Genomic DNA, 20,850 nt, shown 5'->3' with positions numbered 1-20,850 from the left:
CACCTAAACTCCTGATACCACGTGGTATGAATTTCAACTCTATTTGTGAGCTAAGGTAGGACTGTAGCATAAATACCTCTGAATACCAGATGAAGATAGGAGAAAATGAATAGAAAGCAAATCATGACAAACTGATCGTGCTTTCCTCTCAAAAGGTTTGGAGCCATTAATTTTTACAGTTGTGTATCATCAATTCATGGCAGAAATGCTATGTTCGTTTCATCTACTGCGTAGATATCTGACAGCGCTTTTGTGGAGCACACGAGTGCTGTCACAGGAGTTTTTCCTTACCAGGAAAAACCAAGGGAAAAGCTGAAATACTTTCTTACAAATCTCTACAATGCATGAATTTCTAAGAAGACGTTAAAAAATAATTAATTTTCAAAAGAAAAACAAGGAAAAAACAGAAGTCTTCTTGTCTGGTGGGAATGCAAGAAACAACCTAGCCACATGACATGTGGTCAGCAGAAGGCTACAGCTGAATATTCAGCATGCAACACTTGTTCTAAATCTACATCTAATGTAAAATCTTGTATATAGGAAGCGGGAGTAGTAAAGATACCACAAAGATGAAAGTGCATTTGGTCATTTTGTCTGAGTTCTGCACTACTGCAAACAGGAAAAAAAAATAATCCACTACAGGCAATGCAAGGCCAGATGCTCTCTAACCAAACCCACCACTGGGCACAAGTTTTTGGTCAGAACTAACTAGGATGAGAAAAGTATGGCTAAGATTACATGTTTCCTGCATGTGGAACAGCACACAAAAAGAACTAACAACAGTGAGGCCACCAACCAAACTGACTGGCACAAAGACTACTTCACAGCAGTCAAGTATACCAGTGCCACTCATAAAAACAAATACAAGGGGAGAAAAGGCTACATTTCAATGAGGTGACTACTGGGAAACAAGAGCTTATACATGGAAAGTAAGGCAGAGAAAAAAGATACTTCTGTGTTTACACATGTCCTTCAATAAAAGTATACAATGTACTACACAGAGGCCACCACATGCTCTCTGCCGCATTTAATATGAGCATGGCAGGGAAGAGACCTGTATTTGTATATATCTTCATTTTTAAGCAAGAGGGTTCTAAAGCACAAATTTTAGGAAGAAATATACAATATATCTCTGAGTTATAAAACTCACATAAACGAGGACCCAAAAGCCTCACCTGAAGTTAGATGCCATTTGGGGAAAAGTGGAAGCTTAACTCTTCAAAAAGCCCTCAGCTGAGGCTGAAAACATGTGGCACCGGGTCATGTCTCCCTTGGGCACCACTCAGGTTCATACTGCAGAACAGGTTTCTCTAACAGAAGAGAGGAAATTGCACACAAACACTTGACTGCAAGTCTCTCACCCACAAGCAGAAGACGACAACTCCATTCAGCACATATGGAAAATGCTATATTCTCTAACCCAGCTTCCACATTATCACTATTGTGATACTACCACATGCCCTGTGAAGAGTAAACCCAATTTTACTCCATTCAAAGGAGGAAGATTTTGTATTCTAAGCAAATAGCACAACGCGTACTTTCTATGAACTGGAAGCATCTTCCAATTGTAAAGAATCTCCTTGTGACTACATGACCAGGAAGCTGTGTCTCAGTGCTAGCGTGAACATCATCTATCTGCCTTCAGAAGATCTTCACCAAAGTAAAACTATGAGAGACTACTGGAAATAAAAAATTCTGAGACAAAAGCCTTTTTTTTTTTTTCCTCTTTAGGGGACAAAAACTAAGATGTGTTATTTACTGGCTTTCCAATTGCTTCTCCCCTGTAATGTTGGGATTTTGAAGTTCTCAGTTCACAACATTTGGGATCATCCATTCTCATTCTGCTTGGATTTTACTGCAATGCTTTCCATATCTACAGATGTGACACACTGTATTACTGTGCATGTGTTTGATGTACGTCTGTACAAAAGAGGAAAGCATGTGCAAAGGCACAAGAATTCACCCTTGTAGGCACACTTCAAAAGATGAAAAGCTGGGGCAAAATCCACATTGTTTGTTAGGCAAAAATTCCCAAAGGCTTGGGAAATGTTGTTGGAGCAGACCGAAGCAGAACTGCAAGAATGAAGATTTTACTAGAGCAGTCCTCAAAATAAATGTCACTACTCTGAAGCCGTTTTTCCAGTTGTCTCCTTATAACTATGAGTCCTCTGGAAACAGAGCTTCATTAAAATGGAAAAAGGCTAGGAGAATGGGAGATGAGCATGCTAGTCCTGCAGTGTGCATGTCAATCCCCAAAGTAGGGGTAGAATGAAGACTGTCCACAGTGCCAAACCAGATGAAGTATTCTGCTTAATAGTTGTGAAGAAAGGTTTCAGCTTCAAGTGGAATTACAAGCAAATAAAACAAACACATTCTTCTCATGCAGAGGACAGTATTATTTAGAACTCTTACTAGAAGATGCTGCTTGGGGCCATGGCTACTCCAGTAATAGATCACAAAAAACTACAGCCTGCAATAACACAGCCTAGGAATGGCCTATTTGGCCTACAGAACAAAAGGATGACTATGACACAAATAGCGAAATGAGAAAAAAGTAATTCCCCTCAGAAGGGAATAAGAGAGTGCCTGGATTTCAGGCATGGTAGCTGAACTCTGACACAAATTTCAGGTTCCACTCTGTCTGAACAGGAATATCTGAAGACTTTTCCTTCCCTACCCTAAACTTCAGTATCTGCCAAAGGAGGGAGACAAAGATTTCCATGGGATCTGGTGGGTATCATCAGCAACTGATAATTGCTGTGTGCAATTTCTATACCCAGTGCATTCTGTACTGAGTCAGAGCCATGTATCGCACTTGAGCAGGTCTTTGGTCTTTTCAATCCATAACATTGACAAGTTCTCCATACTTCAGAGAAAGAGGAAAAAGAAATCTTGTACCTAGCTCGTTGTGTGACATCTACAGTGCATGTAAGGATCATCCCACCCGGGGCTCATTACTATGCAATGATCGTAACAACCCAAGCCACAAGACAGGGCTGTGGTTTTACCCTGTAAGGGAATGGAGAAAGTGGCTGCCTTCTGTTCAGGTGGTGGGAGAGAAAGCGAAATGGGAAAACAAGAACTTACCTTCACTCCATCTGATTTCTTGTTCAGCAGGCTTTTGGCAGCTGTGAAGAGAAGCAGGAGAAATAGGTCAGTTTTTCATTTTTAAACTCTTCTCACTTCCCTCAAAACTGCATAAGACTTCAGAATGATAGTCATCCTGCTAATCTCCCTCTAACAGCAAGAGCCCTGGAAGTTAGACCCAGTTAGCCAGGAACATTATCCTGGTAGTAGAGGAACACCCATTCCATTCTCTGTGCATCTTAACTGGGCAAAAATCCTTCTGCTATCAGAATCTCAGCAACTCTGAAAAGAGACTTTAGAGCTCCTGTGTTTCAACCCTCTACTGACACACTGTGATCCCATATCCAGGAATGCCAGCAGTTACAGAGGGGAAAGCTAGAAAAATGTACCAGATCTCTGCAAGAGGGATAAACTTTACCCTCCAGTACAGCTATTTACATAAGACTTTGCTCACAAAGGGGGCACTGATAATGCAGAGACCTCCTAATCACCACTGTACACAACAACAGTATAGGAACATTTGGGACATCAGAAATGATGAGACTGGAGAAGTGCAAAAGGCAGTCTGACAACCACTAAAAAAGAAAAAGAGACAGGAACTAGGCTGAAGTTCTTCACATTAAGATAATGCTCTGCTGTGCTCAACCCAAACAACTGGCATTAGTCATGAAAGTGAGAGTATGATAAGCATAGACAGGGAATTCACTGCAAATGCCTGGCAGAGGGCACACACACTTGGGACTCAAGAAGGAGTTGCTCCATCTATTACATGAAAGTGAGACGCTGACAATGACTGTCAGCAGTGAGACCCCAGTTTGCCTACTTATGAAGATCACGTAGTTGTTTTAGCTCCACTGTAAACAGCATGCTAGAGACCTGCTGGACCAACACACTGACACCTCCACTAAGCAGCTGCCAGGAAGTGTATGCATTCAGGGACTTGACCTGGATTTTTGCCCATGCAGCGCTGGATTCTAAAAGGCGAGGCAAGTAGTAAAACAACGTTCACATGACTGTTGAAATACTTCACTCTCCAGGAATGACCAACCCACGCAATGCTCAGTCTCTCTCTAGAACCAGCAACATCAGGAAAAGTTCCTTTTGCAGGATTCAAGCAATTGCAGAAATTTTCTCTCAAAGCACTTCCCACCCCGCCTTTCCTGCCACATGACCCTATAGATATGGATCAGCTACATGGTATCAGTAAAGCTGGTGCAAATTCTCCTCCTCTTAAATTCTGCTCCATTATGCAGATACAAACTCAGGAATCTACCTTCATCCCTGCCCTCAAACCATCCCAGAACACCGGGAAAAATTCAGGCAGATATTCTCTAAAAATGATTGGTCAAAACACAGTGCTCCAATGTGCGCAGACAAACTGTCCCAGGCAACTCATCTGCCCTGCAACAGCCTCTTTCCTGACCGTACATCTACAGAAATACTGCGAGAGTGAATTCAGCAGGTGAGTCCTTGCCACCTTCAGATGAAGGATGTCAGCTCAATTCCACATGAAAGTTAGAAGGAGAACAAGGTGACACCGAGGTCAAAACAGGTCCAGCATTTATTACACACATACATCAAGGTACCTCACACAACAGCAGCTGAAAGCATGTAAACCATTATAACCTCACAACACTTAAGAAAAAATAAAGGATGGTACATCCTCAAAGTGAGGAGGAAAAAAAAAGCAACAAAAATCTGTGTATTCTAACTCCTATCTCTAATTCTGGGCAAAAACAAAATACACTCTGCTTTTACAGACTTTTCCGGTACAGAGGGCAACAAAGAAAGCAAGTAAGAGAAATGAACTGCTCCAGACAAAGTAGCCATTATATCCTTCTATCAAGGAGCATAGATTACCCATGAAGAAGCTGCTGACCATGTTTAACAAAGTGTTACAATGAAAGGCATTATTTAGAAACTACCATCTATATGTAAATATCATGAGAAAACCATTCAAACCACATTTCTCTAAATTGATTATGCTTTTACAGGAAGAAACTCTTCTCTGCCAGCTAGCGTCATCTCTAAAGGAGAGGTATGAAACAACCTGATAGTGGCTACTGCTTCCATCAGCAAAACAGCCAGCTTAACACTCTGCCATGGTGGCTTTTCAGGTGCAAGTCACTAGTGTCCATTTAAACCCAGCAGGATGATTTCCCTGAAAAGCAGGGAGTTGTTGTCCTATGTCCTCTATCCCTATTTTGGTTTCTTGGCAATCCCATTCCTCTTAGATTCTCCACTGAGTTGTTAAAGGAATTTGCTGGAACAGCAGTGATGCCTGGCAATTGCACGGGAACATTATGCTCTGGCATTTATTCCTCAACAAGAGTAGAGTCATTCTGTAATGACTCTACAATAGAATAACAGAAGTTTTGTGAAGCCCAGTCACTCCAAAACACTTTTTCAAACGAGAAAAAAAAGGTATAACCAGATGGAAAGGCAGATAAAACCTCCCAGACAGTTAGGCAAGACAAATCTTTATGTGGTCTGGACCTACGGAATCTCTAGACATAGCACAAACCTTCCTTTCTATCCAATTCCTATCACCAAGCACTGTTCGTGTCAATAGCACAGTGAAGATACGTGCAATACTTTGGAAAAGTCTCAAAGGTTTGAAGGAACACTTGGATCTTCCATAAAAAACCAAATGGTTCTCAAAGAAAGATTAAAAGAGGTAACTAGCATTCATTAATACTAAAGCCTGAAATACACAACCCAGTAGTATCCTCTTGGCAGGAGCTGAAGAGCTCCCAGTTCTCCAGCTAATGAATAACAGGGAAATTGTGTGCGGCACAGTTGATTTCCTTCTGTTTTTTGCCCCCTACCAGCCTCAGAAAACTAAGGCATTCTCCAAGAAGATGATTTACAAAGAGCCAAAGCCCAGCCTTACATTTTGTGATATTTAATGTTTTCAAATATCTGCCCACCTATTGCAAAAATTTCACATCCTGAAAGATGACCACTATGCAAGCATCTACATGCATGTACAGAGCGCAGAGCCTACGAGGTCAAGACTGTCTCTGAACACCGATCTTGGAGACTGATGCTCCTGTCCATCTGAAATCCAAGAGTTGATAAAATGCAAGAACATCATCCTTGTAGTATTACAAAAACTCAGTTTCCTCACAAGCCAATAAATGAAGAGATGAAGAGCAAATAATGCAAGAAAAGGCATTCACAGAATTCTCCTGCACTTCGGGGAGAGGAAGATTAAACCAATGGGAATCATTTAAATTCCTTTTTGATGATATAATACACTCTCAGGCCATAAATGATAAATACTGATATTCTGTCATAATATCACGCAATTCTAGGAAGTGCAAGATGGAAGTTTACTTACTGAAGTATATTACTTCAGCAGGTCCACACTGTAGTAGTTGCTTATCACATCCTGAAATTCCTGATTATTAAGCAAATTAGCAGATACAGAGAAAACAAAGTAACTTTTCATTAAATATGACTTCATTTTCTGCTTGGAAAATGCAGTTCCCACTGCTCTCATACTCATTTATTCAAAGTTCTATAGAAACTTCTTGACAAATCTGCTCCTCCATATTTTCACCCTTTGAATTCACATCAAAAGGTTAGGGTTTGCATTAGGTCAGTGACACAAATTTCTGGTCCTGAAAGCATATCTTTGTAACTAAAACAACACAGCAGAAATTTCAAATGTATTACTTGCACAATTTTAACTGTACTTTGGCCCCCAGCAGAAGAAAGATGTGGAACTGTTGGAGTTGATCCAGAGGAGGGACACAAAGATGGCCTGAGGGCTGGAGCACTTCTATGAAGAAGGCTAAGGGAGCTGGGCTTATTTAGCTTGGGAAAGAGAAGGCTCTGGGGAGACCTAATTGCAGATTTCCAGTACTTGAGTGCTTATGAGCAGGAGGAGGATGGACTTCTCACGTGTGCAGACAGCAACAGCACAAGAATGGCTTTAAAATAAAAGAGGGGAAATCTAGTTTAGACATCGGGAAAAAAATTCTTTATTCAGAGGGTGGTGAGGCACTGGAACAGGGTGCCCAGAAAAGCTGTGGATGCCCCATATGCCTGAAGACATTCAAACCCTGGTTGGATGGGGCCTTGGGCAGCCTGATCTGATGAGTGGAAACCGTGCCCATGACAGGGAGTTGAAACTGAGTGATCTTTAAGGCTCCTTCCCATCTAAGTCATTCTGTGATAAAGAGAACAAACTCTAATTTGAGTATAAATACATATGTGTACACATACACACAAATGAAAAAAACCTTAGTTTTACAAGCCATTTTGGTATAACAGGATAGTGAAATATTTCAGTGTCACTTTATTATTTGTATTCTTGCCTTCTTCTTAATCTTTAATCAGTTCAAAAACATCAGTGCGCAGGCAAATAATGACACCTAATGACACCTAAAGGCACCTAATGAACAGGTGAGGAAGGTCAAGGACAACAAGAAGTTTGTTAAGTTGTAAGGTAATTAAATTCTTTAAGATCACTTCAGTTACATCACTGATTAAAGATGGCACATTTTCAACAAACTGCTCTCTAAATTTATTTCCAGTCTCTCTCAACCTCATCTAACTAGTTAAAAAACCAAAACTTTACATCAGAGAGTCAACAAGGATCTACAGGGACAAGTAACAAGTTCCAGTTATTGTCGCAAGCTGTTATACTAACTCCCTCAGAAAATTATCTTGAGCAAGCAGTGACAATTCCCAAGAAAAAAATCCCAGTTAGAGGCTTCAGGCACAAGGCTTAATTACCTTTAATGTCTGCCTTAGGATTTATTTTAACACAACAGGGTAGTACACATGTTTCGTGCTGGTACGTTTGACAGAAGTGCATTTCAGAGTGTGAAAGTTTGTATGACAACTCTTCTCTCAATTAGTAATTCCAGTACAGAGTTTGCACGAGATTATCAACACTGTTTCCCAATCTGTTTGTAAGTCTTATGGAGAAAAGCCACTTTGTGAAGATGTGCGCTTCTAAGATAAAAAGCAAATTTGTCCAACCATGTTCAGTTTGTAGCAGGCTCTTACAGAATTTTAGTTACATAACTGAGCCCAGGTACTCCAAAGTCTGCAAGTATTAGGAATCTCTGAATACCTTGCCAGCTTTCTCTTAGTAATAAATTTACATTTATTTCTCAGAAGGTGATATAGGAGTTCCTTGCATATGAACTAATCTATTGATCTATCTGACTGCACTCCTCTACTCTGTAAGCAAACACATCAGGTTGTATCAGGTCACATCAGCGCTTGTTTCAGTTGCCTGAACATCAAAGCCACGAGTGATCACCTACATCACTGTGGTTGTACCCTGGTGTGACTCCAAAGATCCATAATCAATGTTGATACAACAATGTTCTCTCTTAGCCAAACGAATGCCTACCATAGAGCCGACAGTAATTACAGACCTTATTAGAACCAGATCTCAATTTCCTGACTTATAGCAAAAGCAATGAAACTTTATCTGCTTTTATCTGCTGACATGAGATACAATCATTTCAAAAGAACCACAAACAGCCAATATTAATTGTTGAATATGCCGTAAGTGGGGAAAGGAGCCAGATCACTTTTTTTTTTTTTTTTTTTTTTTTTTTAAATCTTCAGGACTTGATCTGACAACAGGAATCTAGCAAGCAACAGAATACTCACAAAAAACTTTTTTTCTGTTCTGTAAAAGGAAGACTTTGGCAGAAAAAAAGTACAGCTACAGACCCTTTAATCATAAAAATTTATCACGAGTTAAAACCATACAGTCAAATGCATAAACTCTATGGTATAAAATGTTTGACAGAGGCGACAGTAATGACAACAGCATTGAAGAGGCTTTCTCATATTTCCTGCAGATAGTACTCTCTCTCACCTAATTAATTGAAACCAGGGTCACATGAGTCTTCATTTTCCTCTTAATTCAAAATATCTGTGAAGAACGCTTTAGAAGATCTCATTCCCAGACAGGAAAGAAGCTTCTCTCCTCATAAATCTAGATCCCTGCGTGCTGAGAATGCAGCTTTCAGAGGCCCACAAAACAGTGTCACCCAATTGGAGAAGACAAAAACCCCCATTGCCTTAAAGGGAAAGAACTTTTCAAGTTCTTCCAGGACTTTTCAAGTGCAATTTGATGACCTGACATGACAGTCATACAGAGAAAATAGGAGTAGCCGATCTCTTCACTTCCAAAAGGCATCAAGATATTAAGAATAGCTACTACCCACAGAAGCTTTGATTGCCTTGCATTTCAATTCTCAGCATTTCCTTTCGGACAGTTTTTCAGCACATCTCATTACCTGAGATCAGAGCTTATATTCAAAGCAGAACTCAGTGATACTGAGAACTCTGAACTCACTACAGGCCACCTAGGATTGCCTTCTCTTCAGCTGTTAACTGAAAAGGATCCAGCAGCTTCAGCCTTTGAGACAGAAGAATGAGCAGAGCAAGCCTTTTCCTCCTTGATATTAGTTCAGGGAATAAGCGGATGCATAGGTCACACACCATTATGGAGAACCCTTCTCTCAGGCATTCCACTTAATCAAAATCTGGGCCACAGGAGATTTATTACCTAAGTACTTCTGCAGCTTCATTAGAAGTAACAACATTTATAGACTAAAAAGGAATCTAAAACTGCTGTTTAAAAAAATAAACTAATACAGAATCATCAAGTGAAATACAAACAAGCAGTTTGAATAGATCAAAGACAGATCATACCAGCAAGAAAACCCAAAAGAATGTTTTATGCAGCTCTGTTGAAGCCCTGTAGTTGTGCTATCACTTTTCCAATGGTTATTTCAAAACGATTCTCTGAAAAGTGTGTTACTATCAAGTCCTCTCATAACACAATCTGAGACAAGTGAATCAAGAAAGTGATTCTGCCAAATAAGCAGAAATTCGAGGGAAATCGCTGTAGTCACACTTACTTTTTGCACAGTCCTGACATTGGCACAGGTTCACTCTAAAGCTAGAACCAAGGAAAAACAATTCTGAAGTTGCTAAAGGCTGCTCCTTAATCAGGGCTGGATTTCCACTTCCTGACTTTATTTGAAAAGCACCACTGAAATTACCTGAATCCATACAGGTTGTTAAAAATGCCGTCCTGATTTCACAAAAGATTATATGCATGAATGTACAGTCTGAATGCTGGGATAATATTTCACAGAGGTTTTCATTCTACTTAGATGCTTACTGCAACATCACAGAGCGTTAGTATTGGTTTCCACCATTAGTAAACAGCCAGATAAAATTAACACACTTCCTTTTCATTCTTCATCACTTATAATGCATATAGCAGACTTTTGCCTGAAAGTAACTGGAGTCAGGTAGAATAAAAATCTGACTCATTAATTCAGTGATCACCCTTTTTAAAAGAGAAGAAATAGCAGTGAGTGCAAAGAAAGCAAATGATTCTACAAACCAAAAGCACTTGCAGATAGAGGTTTTCCACCCAAATGGAAGTGAACACATAGGGTAAGAGTGCACCATATAAATGCGCTGAGCCAAGACAGTCATCTTGCAAAAAGTACTGATTTGCATGCTGAGATTTGCGTCTCCACTAAGTGCACTACGTAATGCAGTTGAGTGGGAGCCAGACTACCAGTTATTAAGCTTGAAAGGATGAAAACCACTTCTGAGACTCCAAATAGAGCAGCTCTATTAGTTAGATGCTTCAGACTCCTTTTTGTTGAGTCAAAGTAATACAATACTCAAAAAGCTCCTACTCCCATTCTCACCAATAATATTATTTGCTCTGTGTCCCTGCCACAAATCTAAAAGAATCACTGCTAATGAGCAAGTCTTCCTGACTCTTATTGGTTTCAGACAATAAAACTGATAAACGCCAGCTAAAACTTCCCCAAAATTACAAAATATCATTAGGGGATTGTCGCAGCTGACTTTGCTTCTGTCTTGTACCAGACTACAGCTTCAAATGCTCTTCCTCAAACAAATCACTCTTTTTCTCACACTGGTCACCAGCCAAGGCAACGTGACCCTTCCTACATTAGGATGAACTTTGAGCATGTTTCCTCCCACCTTACTCACCCATAGAAAGGTTTAAACATCCCACAATTCACACAAATCAAAATGAGAGAAGGAATGAAAACAGTGAAAGTTTACCTGAAAAATTCCGAGACACAAGCATCGTTGTGAGGATTGCGCCCTGTGAGGGAGAAAGAGCAGGGATAACAGACAGTGTCACTCACCCCAGAGAGGGGCTTACCCATGGGGAACAGAGTGAATTAGGTACCAAAGCAGAGGCATCCTAATGCTACCCTGGAAAGTCCTAGGATCTCCAGCATGTGGCTGTTGGACTTGGCATGAGATTGCTCAGTCTTGTCTTTCTAGAGCAGCTGCTAGAAGCTGAGCAAGATATAGCCTAGGAGATCTAAAATGGCACCAAGTATGGTGTTTAGATACTCAGTTGCTTCCTAGCTTGCAAAATCCAAATCCGCACAAAATCCAGAGGCTTTCCTTAGCTACAGGCACCTGATATACTATTACTAAGAGGTGGAGAGTGATCACAACTAAAAGTATCAGAATTTAAAAATTAGCTGTTCTACTTCAACTCTCTTGCAGGGAAGTAGAAGACATGATTATACAGCACAGCAACAAGAGAAACTTGCAGTTTTGGAGAAAGAAACTACACAGTTCCTCAATATAACTTCTTAGCACCTTGTACTGGGGGTCAAGGTCCTTTATTAATACTACTGAGCTAATCATAAAAAATATTTTGCTCAGAAAGCATTAACCTCAACTTCAGAATATCAAAAACAACAACAAACTACACATCAGTTGTGATATACTTACTTTCAGCTTCCTTCTAGCATTGAACTTTCTCAAGCATTCCACAGTCTCCTGCCTGTGCATCATTGAAGCAACAGTAGATCGTTGCTAAAAAACAGGAACAGAAAAATAAATCAGCAACTTAGCCTAACTAAATCACCTGGAGGAGTTCTCCCCATCAGCACATCATCACAATATGGAAACCAACATGGCTGAACCTCTCATCACTGCATGGCTGCAAAACACTGTGGCCAATTCATAGCTTACAAACTTTCCAAACTAGCAGAAAATGTCTAGTGAGGATGACCATTACCTGAGTGTGCCTAAGAAATAATGTGACTCAAGTACAAGTGAGTATCAATGCTCCATGTCTCCCACACACATTATGCATCAAAATACTAATAAGGCAAACTAATAAGCACACCGTGAAGGTCTGACTTGGAGACACTGCAGAAAATATGCAGACTGCATTAGGAACAGCCTCCAGTGGAAAATTCGAAGCAGTAAGTAAATATTAGAGAGTGGCAGCCATCCTGGTAACTCCTTGACTCTAAGTGCCTGACTAACAGAGACCTCAGCATCTTTTCATCAGTTTTGCAAAAATAGATTCTCGGTGTCTAAGAGGAATAATAATATGGATATATTACATCAATGCAAAAACCAAGGCATAATCTCTAGCCAGTGATGCACACCTGTCACCCACACTAGACTGGGATCCCATCAGCTGCAAAAAGAAGTCTTCCCAGAAGTGTTGGCAGTCATTTAGAGCACATGAGGAAACCAGAGACTGATGCTGCCAGGCATTTAGAGCACATGAGGAAACCAGAGACTAATGCCAAAGTAGCTATTGCTCATGCACAGAGCTGCAAGCCTGTATTCCCTTTACAAGGACAGTGGGAGATTGACTAACTTGGCAGATCAGACTGTATAGGCCAGCCATTACCTTTCTTCTGCCTGGAAGAAAATATGCAATGCCTAAGAGAACTATAAACCACACTCAGATTCAGCTAGTTCCATAGGAATTCTCTGCTTTCACCCTGACTTTGAAGCTAGTCAGCTGCTGCACTGTATACCACAGTGTGCAGTAAGTAACTTAGCCGTGTTCCACAACAAATTTGATAATCATTTCTTATCCAGCCTCCTTTGAAGTGACATTGATGCCCACTTGTTCATCTCTGTCTTAAGAGAATCAGGATGTACTTCCGAAGTTTAGAGACACTAAAACCCAGTGACTCAGATAAAACGTTAATACTTTTTCTCGCACCTAATTCAGAGCAATACATCTCCAGTATGAAGACCTATGTTGTGTGTATGTAGACCACAAATGGAAACAGATTGGGTAAGGGACTGAAATGGCTATGAAGTAAAATCAAAATCCCCATAACTCAGAGAATGAAAGCCTTTCTTACACCATTTTATATTACGTTGTCGTGGGGAGTGAGCTATAATATATATAGCTTTGGTAGAGGCACTGGGACAAATGTTAAATATATAGGAACTGCTATTGATGACAAACATTCACAGAGTTTAAAAAAAAAAAAACAAACAACCCTCAGAGATGCACAAAGTCTCAGCTAGTGTAAAATTCTGACTTCCAAGTAACTCACTACTTGACAGCTCACACAACTGTTACGCAGATGTTCACATAATAAGGTTAAATAGCTAATTTGTTGTTTTGTGGAGGAAGGAAAAATTACCACAATTTCTTAAGAACAAATGAGCTAAGGAACACACTAGACACATAGAAAGTAGAAGTATGTTATGGTATTACAACAGCATCTGGTTAGACTTAGGAGGAAATACTTAATCTTCACAGATTAAAAAAAAAAAAGTATGCCACTGCTGTCCTTCCCTATGCCCACTTACAGCTACGTTTCAGGATTTCCTTGTTCACTTTGCAAAAGATGAAAAATACCCATGTGTAGAATCTGGCAGTGCAAAAAAAAAAACTACATAGGAAGAACACCAAGACATTACACTGCTTTGAAATTTACTACCAGTTAAGTTGAAACACAACAGAAATGTTCCAGCAGTACAAATATGCAGTGCAATAAACTGAAGTTTAAGATGAAGAAGAAAATAATCCTAAAATATTTTGCCTGATGCATCTGACATTTTAGGATTATATGTATTGGAATTGGAGATATGGAGAAAAACAAACTACTGGCATTCACAAGACCTGTAAAAGAAAGAGGCATTCATTTTTTCCTACAATGGCAATAAAAGCACCACAGCATGACAAAGTTGGTTTGTTGAAGGTCAGCCTCCAAAAATCACAATCTGATAGATTTATAATATTCTAAGCTCCTCTGCAGCTAAGTCTTCTTGACGGTCAGTTCAGGGTAAACTACAAATCAAAGTGTAACAGAGAAAAACACTCACGCAGACCCATGGATGTTTGAGAGCCTGGTCAGCTGTGATGCGCTTTGCTGGGTTTATTGTCAGCATCTGGTTGATCAAATTCTTTGCTTCAGGAGTCACAGTGTCCCACTCAGGTGATGGGAACTGAAAGAGGAAGAAAGAAGAGATGATGAACTGAAAATATCCTCTCCTACTAGCAGAAGAGATTCTCTCTTCTACACAACTGAACTCCAGCTTTTGCCCTTTTAATACCAGGGCTATATATTTGCAGAAAACCATAAATTTTGGAAAAACTCATGCTGAATGAATCCAGCAAATGAATTATACCAGACAGTAGGACATACCTGTATCATTCATCAGACACAGGCAGGTGTATCATCACTCGTACCTCTGAACTTCTTTCATACTCAACAGTCAAAGTTAAGTCATAGGTCTTTTTGACAGAGTTCTGACATAAAGACAGGCACTATGTTCTTTTATCCTACCTTGCTCTTTCTCCAACATGCAAAGAAGCTGTAACAGCATATACAAAAGTCACAAACGTAACCAAATAGTACCAAAGCACCAAAGCTCCAAGAAAGCGATAACTGCTGACACAAAAATCCTATCACATATATCTTCCCTACCATAAAGCACAATATAGTGGAGCAATATCAGCCTCTTAGGCTTAGCAATGCATTGGCAAGTTGTTTGCAAGCATCTATCATACAAAAGAAAACACATTACTTAGGGAGCAAGAGAAATGCTATAGGGGAGAGGAACACAGAAGCACGGGAACAAAGAAAATGATCTCAAACAGTTTTAGCTGCTGGTCATTGAGGAGGGGGTATGATTCCTCTCCTATGATTCCAGGAATTATGTTTACACCATCCTCCAGATTCTTGCATGTGCTACAGATGACAGCATGCTAATACAACATGTGGTAAGTCTCACTCTTACGAATCCACTGTTCAAACACGAAGAACTTGAGACCACAAAGATAACTGCTGTTGGGCTAAATGTTCCCAGTCTTTGAAGAGGAAGCAGGGAGGAGAAGACTGATCTATCCTGAGACAACTTTCTTTCAGTACTACAACATTAAGAAAAAATTTATCTCATTTCTTTTCTCCTGCATCTTATATGTTGCTCAGTTGGATCATGAAAATGCACTCATATCTGATCTGTTTATCAAGCTTACTTCTGCATTCTCAGACATCAGCAAAATATTACGCAACTCGCCCTGAAAACACTGAAGGAGGCTCAAAAATGATAATAGCTATCAACCAGGACACTTCCCACACACTCCAACCCTGAAACATTCATAACAATGTCTTTCAAAACCCCTCTCCAACAGCACAAGGTCCAATTTACAATTGTCAGTGCCTCCACAGGTAAGAGATAAAAGTCCAGTGCTGGGGAGTAAGGACATCAGGAAGTATGCACTAGTAAAACTTGAGCTGTTTTCTGCCACACAGATAAGGGGAAGAATCTACTGTACTCTCTTCATTCTAGACGAGAATTCAAAAGCAATAAGTGATAAAGTATTGGAGGCACAGGGATCAGGCAATTCACTCCTCATGATCTACAGAAAGCGTCGGCCATTTAATCCCTGAAGTGCTTTGAAAATCCCCATCTACATAATTAGTGAAAAATCACTTCAAATGAGAACAAGCAACACAGAAAGAACACAGCAACAAAAGGGGCAGGAAGGCAAGAGACAAACACACATCCATTTAAAGCTATCAAATACGAAGACATCACTTTCTTCTCTCTCAGGAAGCCATTGAGCCAGGACACAGGGTAAGGCAGATCTTTATTCTCACCAGTATAGCAGCTCTCACGGTCTCAGGCCCAGAATCTGAGAGGCAGCTGAGGTCCAGCAGAACCTCAACTCCCCCATCTAAGCCCCAAGGTAGCCCAACAAAATGAACTCCCCCGCTGCCTCTGCAGTACTCACGTCTGCAGGCTAATATTTCTAGGAATTCCTTTTCTCCTCCCAAGCCTCTCTTCATGTGGAAGAGCTTACATAACACATTCAAACTGCTATGTCTAGACCATATTCTATATAATCTTTGCTCCCCAATGCTAAACTCTGTCCTATTTCTTTCCTTCAGGCACCTCTTACACCTCAGTTTTGCTGCTCTCTGAGAACTATTCCAGAAGTGCCTGGTTTTCACTACAGCCTCCAACCCAACACACTAATCCCTCCACAAAAACACTTCTCCAAAGGTTCTTGCCAGTCAAGTCTTCTCACCAGGCTCCACATATTCCACTGCTGGGATAAACTCCACTGCACCACAGAGAAGACAGGGGGCCCTAATGTAAGCTATAATTCTACAGAACAGTTCCCAATTCTTTTAACTGGGCCTTGGTTAAGACAGGTTTCTTCATTCTACCTTCCTTTTGCTCTCCTTAAGCCTTAACATTGCCTACATGTTCAGCACTTCATGGCAAACACAGGAGAAAACACCATTGCCCACCATCTCCATTTCCAGCTCTGCATTTCCCTAATGACCAACAATGTCTTGATGCCCTCTGCGATGCTGTCCACATATCCTCTCAGTAGCCCCAAACAGGACTGTATCCCAGGCAGAGAAGACGAGATGTATGAACACGCCAAACATCATTTTGCACAGTAGCTTGGGGCCTGCTGCTGGACGCCAAGATAATGCCATGTTTTGGATATGGCTTCTACACCCATGCAGGTACTCAGCAAGAAAGTGCCCTTACGTCATAGGCTCCGGCTTTGATCTGCTGATAGAGTTTGTGCTGATCTTCATCCCAAAAGGGAGGGTACCCCACTAGTAATATGTACAGAATCACTCCTGGGAGGGAGAGACACAGATACACTCTGGTTAGGCTAATATGCCAATTACTCCTTCAGCCCATCTACCTTCCCTCTTGACAGTCCCCAAGGCAATGACTACTCTAGATCTTCACTTGTCATCATATTTAGTTCTCCAAGGTACTAAGACAGTACAAACTTCTTGTCTTTTGAATCTCATCTTGGCACTTCATGTTCAGTTCCTAATCCCAGCCATCAGGAGCTAGAACAGGTGCATGATGTCCTTTACCCTCCTCCCCCATTATCTTGGCTGGTGAGCCACAACTCCCAGCTGCTTTCACGATAAATGAAGTCACATCCCCTGGGGCTGCTGTGCAGCAGGGGACTTTTTAGGAAGGAAATCACTTTTTAGATGCTTGCTGTGCACGCTGGTCTTGGGATAAAAACATCATTGATAAAACTATCACTCCTAGCCTGCAGAGAACCATACAGTCCACGTCAGGCAACACAGATATCACCTGTCTCTAAACTTATCAGTCTCAGATACATTTACACCTCTGTTCAGTATTTCATTTTCTACACAGTTAGTGTGATAGGAAACTACTGCAGTGGGCTAAAAACAACTGACTCTGCAAAGCACAGAACAGCCCTATCTAAAGTTTCATGCATCTGATCGATGGCCTGAGGAAAGAATTAGGAGCCAGAATCAAAGGAGTTTAGGCTCAAGCAGTAATTCCATCTACACAAGGTGCTTATTCTCAAGTGTCTTCATCTCTCCACCCAACAAGGAGCACTGCACACCCTCCCAGCAATAGGCTGTAAGGAATTGCTCCTATATTTGAAAAGGTTGTGTAAGTATAAAATATTTGGACAGAATCTTACCACATGCCCATATATCGACTGGTTTTCCATAAGGATCTTTTCTTAAGACTTCAGGGGAGAGGTAGCCTGGAGTGCCAGCAAACCCTGCCAGGGAATGGATGACATAAAGTACAGTCCTCAAGCAGAATAAGATTTTACCATATCATAAAATCCAGTATTCATAATTTTCAAAACCTATCATCCCCAACCCCAGGTTTGCCAAAGCTACCTCTAGATAGAACAACAGAAAGAGACAAAAAAAAAAAAAGAGAAAGAAAGAAAACCACATGAGGATGAGCATCTATCTATTGCAGGAAGAGCAGAAAAACATAAAAGAGGGAGGGAGCATGGCAGCTAGCTGGGCACAAAGTCATACACTGTATATCTCATATGCTTCACATCAGAGTTACATGTATAGCTTGGAGTTGGAGAACGCTAGACACAGATGGGACATATCCCATAACCAAATGGTGCGGGCAGATCAGGAGAAGTAGCTGCCTCTCCAGAATCTCCACAGCACTGCAGAGTCTCAGAGCTGATGTTAAGCCTGAGAAGGTCTCATTTCTAATTACGTTTTACCTAAACAAAGATACAGCAAAGATCCAAATGTGCCTGAGAAGGCCAGTTCAAGTGCATTTCTGTAAAGTGACCAAACAAAATTCCAGATCTCTGCACTCCTAAGTCATAGGAAAGTTTGGATCAGGGTCTAAACTTAGCAGTTGCATTCACCTCTGACGCTAGCATCTACTAAACAATAACAAGAAAAATGGAGGAATACATAGACATTTTTTTCTGTCACTATGTCTTTCCTCTATTGCACAGAGGCTCATGCCTCAGCAGAGGACCTAAAGACTGGGATGCTGGAAGTAGCTATGCTAAATGCATGCAAGCATGCTGGAAGAGCTAAGAGAGAATACTGAAAAGCTGAGAGGTGGAAGCAACTGAATCAGTAAAGGTGTGAGCAGAAGTGAGAAACCTCAAACATTCTTACCAAACCAGGCCTGCTGCTCTCCCTGCACTTCAATAGCCAGTCCGAAGTCAGCCAGTTTGACAGCAGCACCTTTACATTTACTTGCCAGTAGCAAATTCTCAGGCTGGGAAGAAGAAAGGAAAAGAAAAAAAGGGTGGGGATAAGAATGAAAGACTGATATCCTCATTAAAACCTCCTATCTTTGTATTCATATCATTAAATGCAATCTGTTGACAGCAGGCACATACTTAAGCTGTTCAGATGAAAGCAGAGAAACAGCAACAAATGGCCTTGACCTAGAGTGGCAGAAAATCTTCAAATCTAATACAAATTCTCTATAGGAGTTGGAGCCTCTCCGAGGCCAGCCCATACATTACATGCTGACACCAGAGGGCACTGACAGCACAGTTCCTGAAGCACAGAATCCAAAATTTGTTTTTGTCATCCCCGCAGAAAGTAATGTGGAGCAAGGGAGGAGAACGGGATGCAGAAGATACAATCTACAGTGATGTTTCACCCCATGAACGTTATACAGTCCTCAAGGCACTGGAAAAGTAAATATGATGCTAATAGGGTCTGCCAAATACAGAGCTGTAATGTGGGATGGCATCATCTAGATAGGCAGTAGCTTTCATCCCTTACAGAAAAAGCCTCAAATTGGCAACAACAAGCGAGTGCTCTTGTATACTGTTACTTTCATGCTACAAATTCTTACATACAGTAGCGTTAAATATGCTGTCATGCTACTGCCACTGTCACCTGTACTATGTGCAACCATGTCACTTGCCCCAGGTGCCAGAAATGTGAGACAGACTACTACTTCCCATCATGTGAATCTCATTTGGGTCATAATTCTGCCATGTTCCAGTGGAAGACTTCAGCAGAAGTCTCACTATAGCTTCAAGAATTGTACTGAGACAGTCAGCAGCTTTCTCTGCCGCACCACATCAGCTAGTTACAACAGACTAATTGAAACCTCAAAGCCTGTAAGGTGGTGGCTATTACAGATCAGCAGGAAACACAACAGAGACAAGGAATGACAAATGCCATTTCACATCTTATTCCCTTCTGATCATTTGTGCAATTCATATCAACTTGAGTTTTTAACCAAGACAGATGGAAGCCTGGAAATACAGAAATGAGACATCGTCTTAGTTTCACAAATCCAGTGAAGCTGGCTTTTTGCATCCTGCCCACTATTTTCATCCCCCTGAAACACTCCATCCCTGTTTTGCCTGACAGGAAGGAAATGCTATGCTCATTCACATCCTTAAAAGTACTGGACATGTTCCTTGCTTTTGCTCTGAAAGAAAGGAAGAAAGCTTTGCCTATCACAGCCCTTACCATGAATGATGTGGAAAAAAGGGGAACTGGTTCTCAATAAACTTTGGTGGCACCGTTTTTTCACTATGTGGAAAAGCCTGTGTTATTTAAGCTGTGAAAATCTACCAGCATAAACAAGTCCTTACAGCATTAGACCAGTGAAATATTCTGAAAATCACTCCCAACTTCAGGTCGCACCTTGGCTTGGCCTGAAACACTGAAATTTAGGTCAGGCTTGTGCCAGCTAAGCATCATTTCCCTCTAAACTACAGCTACAAATACTGCAAGGCTAACAGTGTTTATCATCCATGCATGTTTGCCAACACATGGATCGCCTCAGGCTCCACACAATTTTTGTAAGGAAGGAATGCATTCCTCAATTTCTTACTGTCTTGTCCCTATGGGTAGTTTGATATTCAAAGTTCTTTTAGAGAATAATAGCCAGAAGAACAGTTTACAAAAGGTGCAAGAGACAACTTCACATGAAGCAAGTTCTGCAGTTGTTATATGCTGATCCTGAAAGGCCAAGCTTCTGGCAAAGAGCTATAACATTAAATAAGGAGCATGGGATCATTTATTCTAAAAGGAATGGATAATCCTCGGGCCTGGATAGCTTCAGTGAATTGGAGGAAGCAACAGAAGAAACATATTAAGTACTGTGTGGAGTGTCTTGTTTTAAACAAGTTAACAACTAACACAAAACTCGGGAAGCAAAATAGGT

The 20,850-nt window shown here is 40.8% G+C and overlaps 1 protein-coding gene across 12 annotated transcripts in view; it reads right to left on the bottom strand.

Moving 5' to 3' along the window:
• The window catches only part of CAMK2G (calcium/calmodulin dependent protein kinase II gamma), a gene marked incomplete at both ends in the record, with an annotated part of 106,929 nt that overhangs the window by 19,409 nt on the left and 66,670 nt on the right, over positions 1-20,850 (bottom strand). For 11 of the 12 annotated variants that reach the window (XM_079536063.1, XM_079536068.1, XM_079536069.1 and 8 more), the window contains 7 exons: positions 3,088-3,128; positions 11,185-11,227; positions 11,875-11,958; positions 14,233-14,355; positions 16,921-17,015; positions 17,858-17,941; positions 18,828-18,930. In XM_079536063.1, the coding sequence (XP_079392189.1) occupies positions 3,088-3,128; positions 11,185-11,227; positions 11,875-11,958; positions 14,233-14,355; positions 16,921-17,015; positions 17,858-17,941; positions 18,828-18,930 (573 nt within the window). The remainder of the gene's footprint in view (positions 1-3,087; positions 3,129-11,184; positions 11,228-11,874; positions 11,959-14,232; positions 14,356-16,920; positions 17,016-17,857; positions 17,942-18,827; positions 18,931-20,850) is intronic. The other variant, XM_079536066.1, reaches the window with a different exon arrangement.

This window comes from Tetrao urogallus, assembly GCF_951394365.1.
Source record: "Tetrao urogallus genome assembly, chromosome: 5".
In the NCBI taxonomy this organism is placed as follows: domain Eukaryota; kingdom Metazoa; phylum Chordata; class Aves; order Galliformes; family Phasianidae; genus Tetrao; species Tetrao urogallus.
The sequence above is the reverse complement of the archived record's forward strand: the minus strand, read 5'-3'. Positions and strand labels throughout refer to the sequence as shown.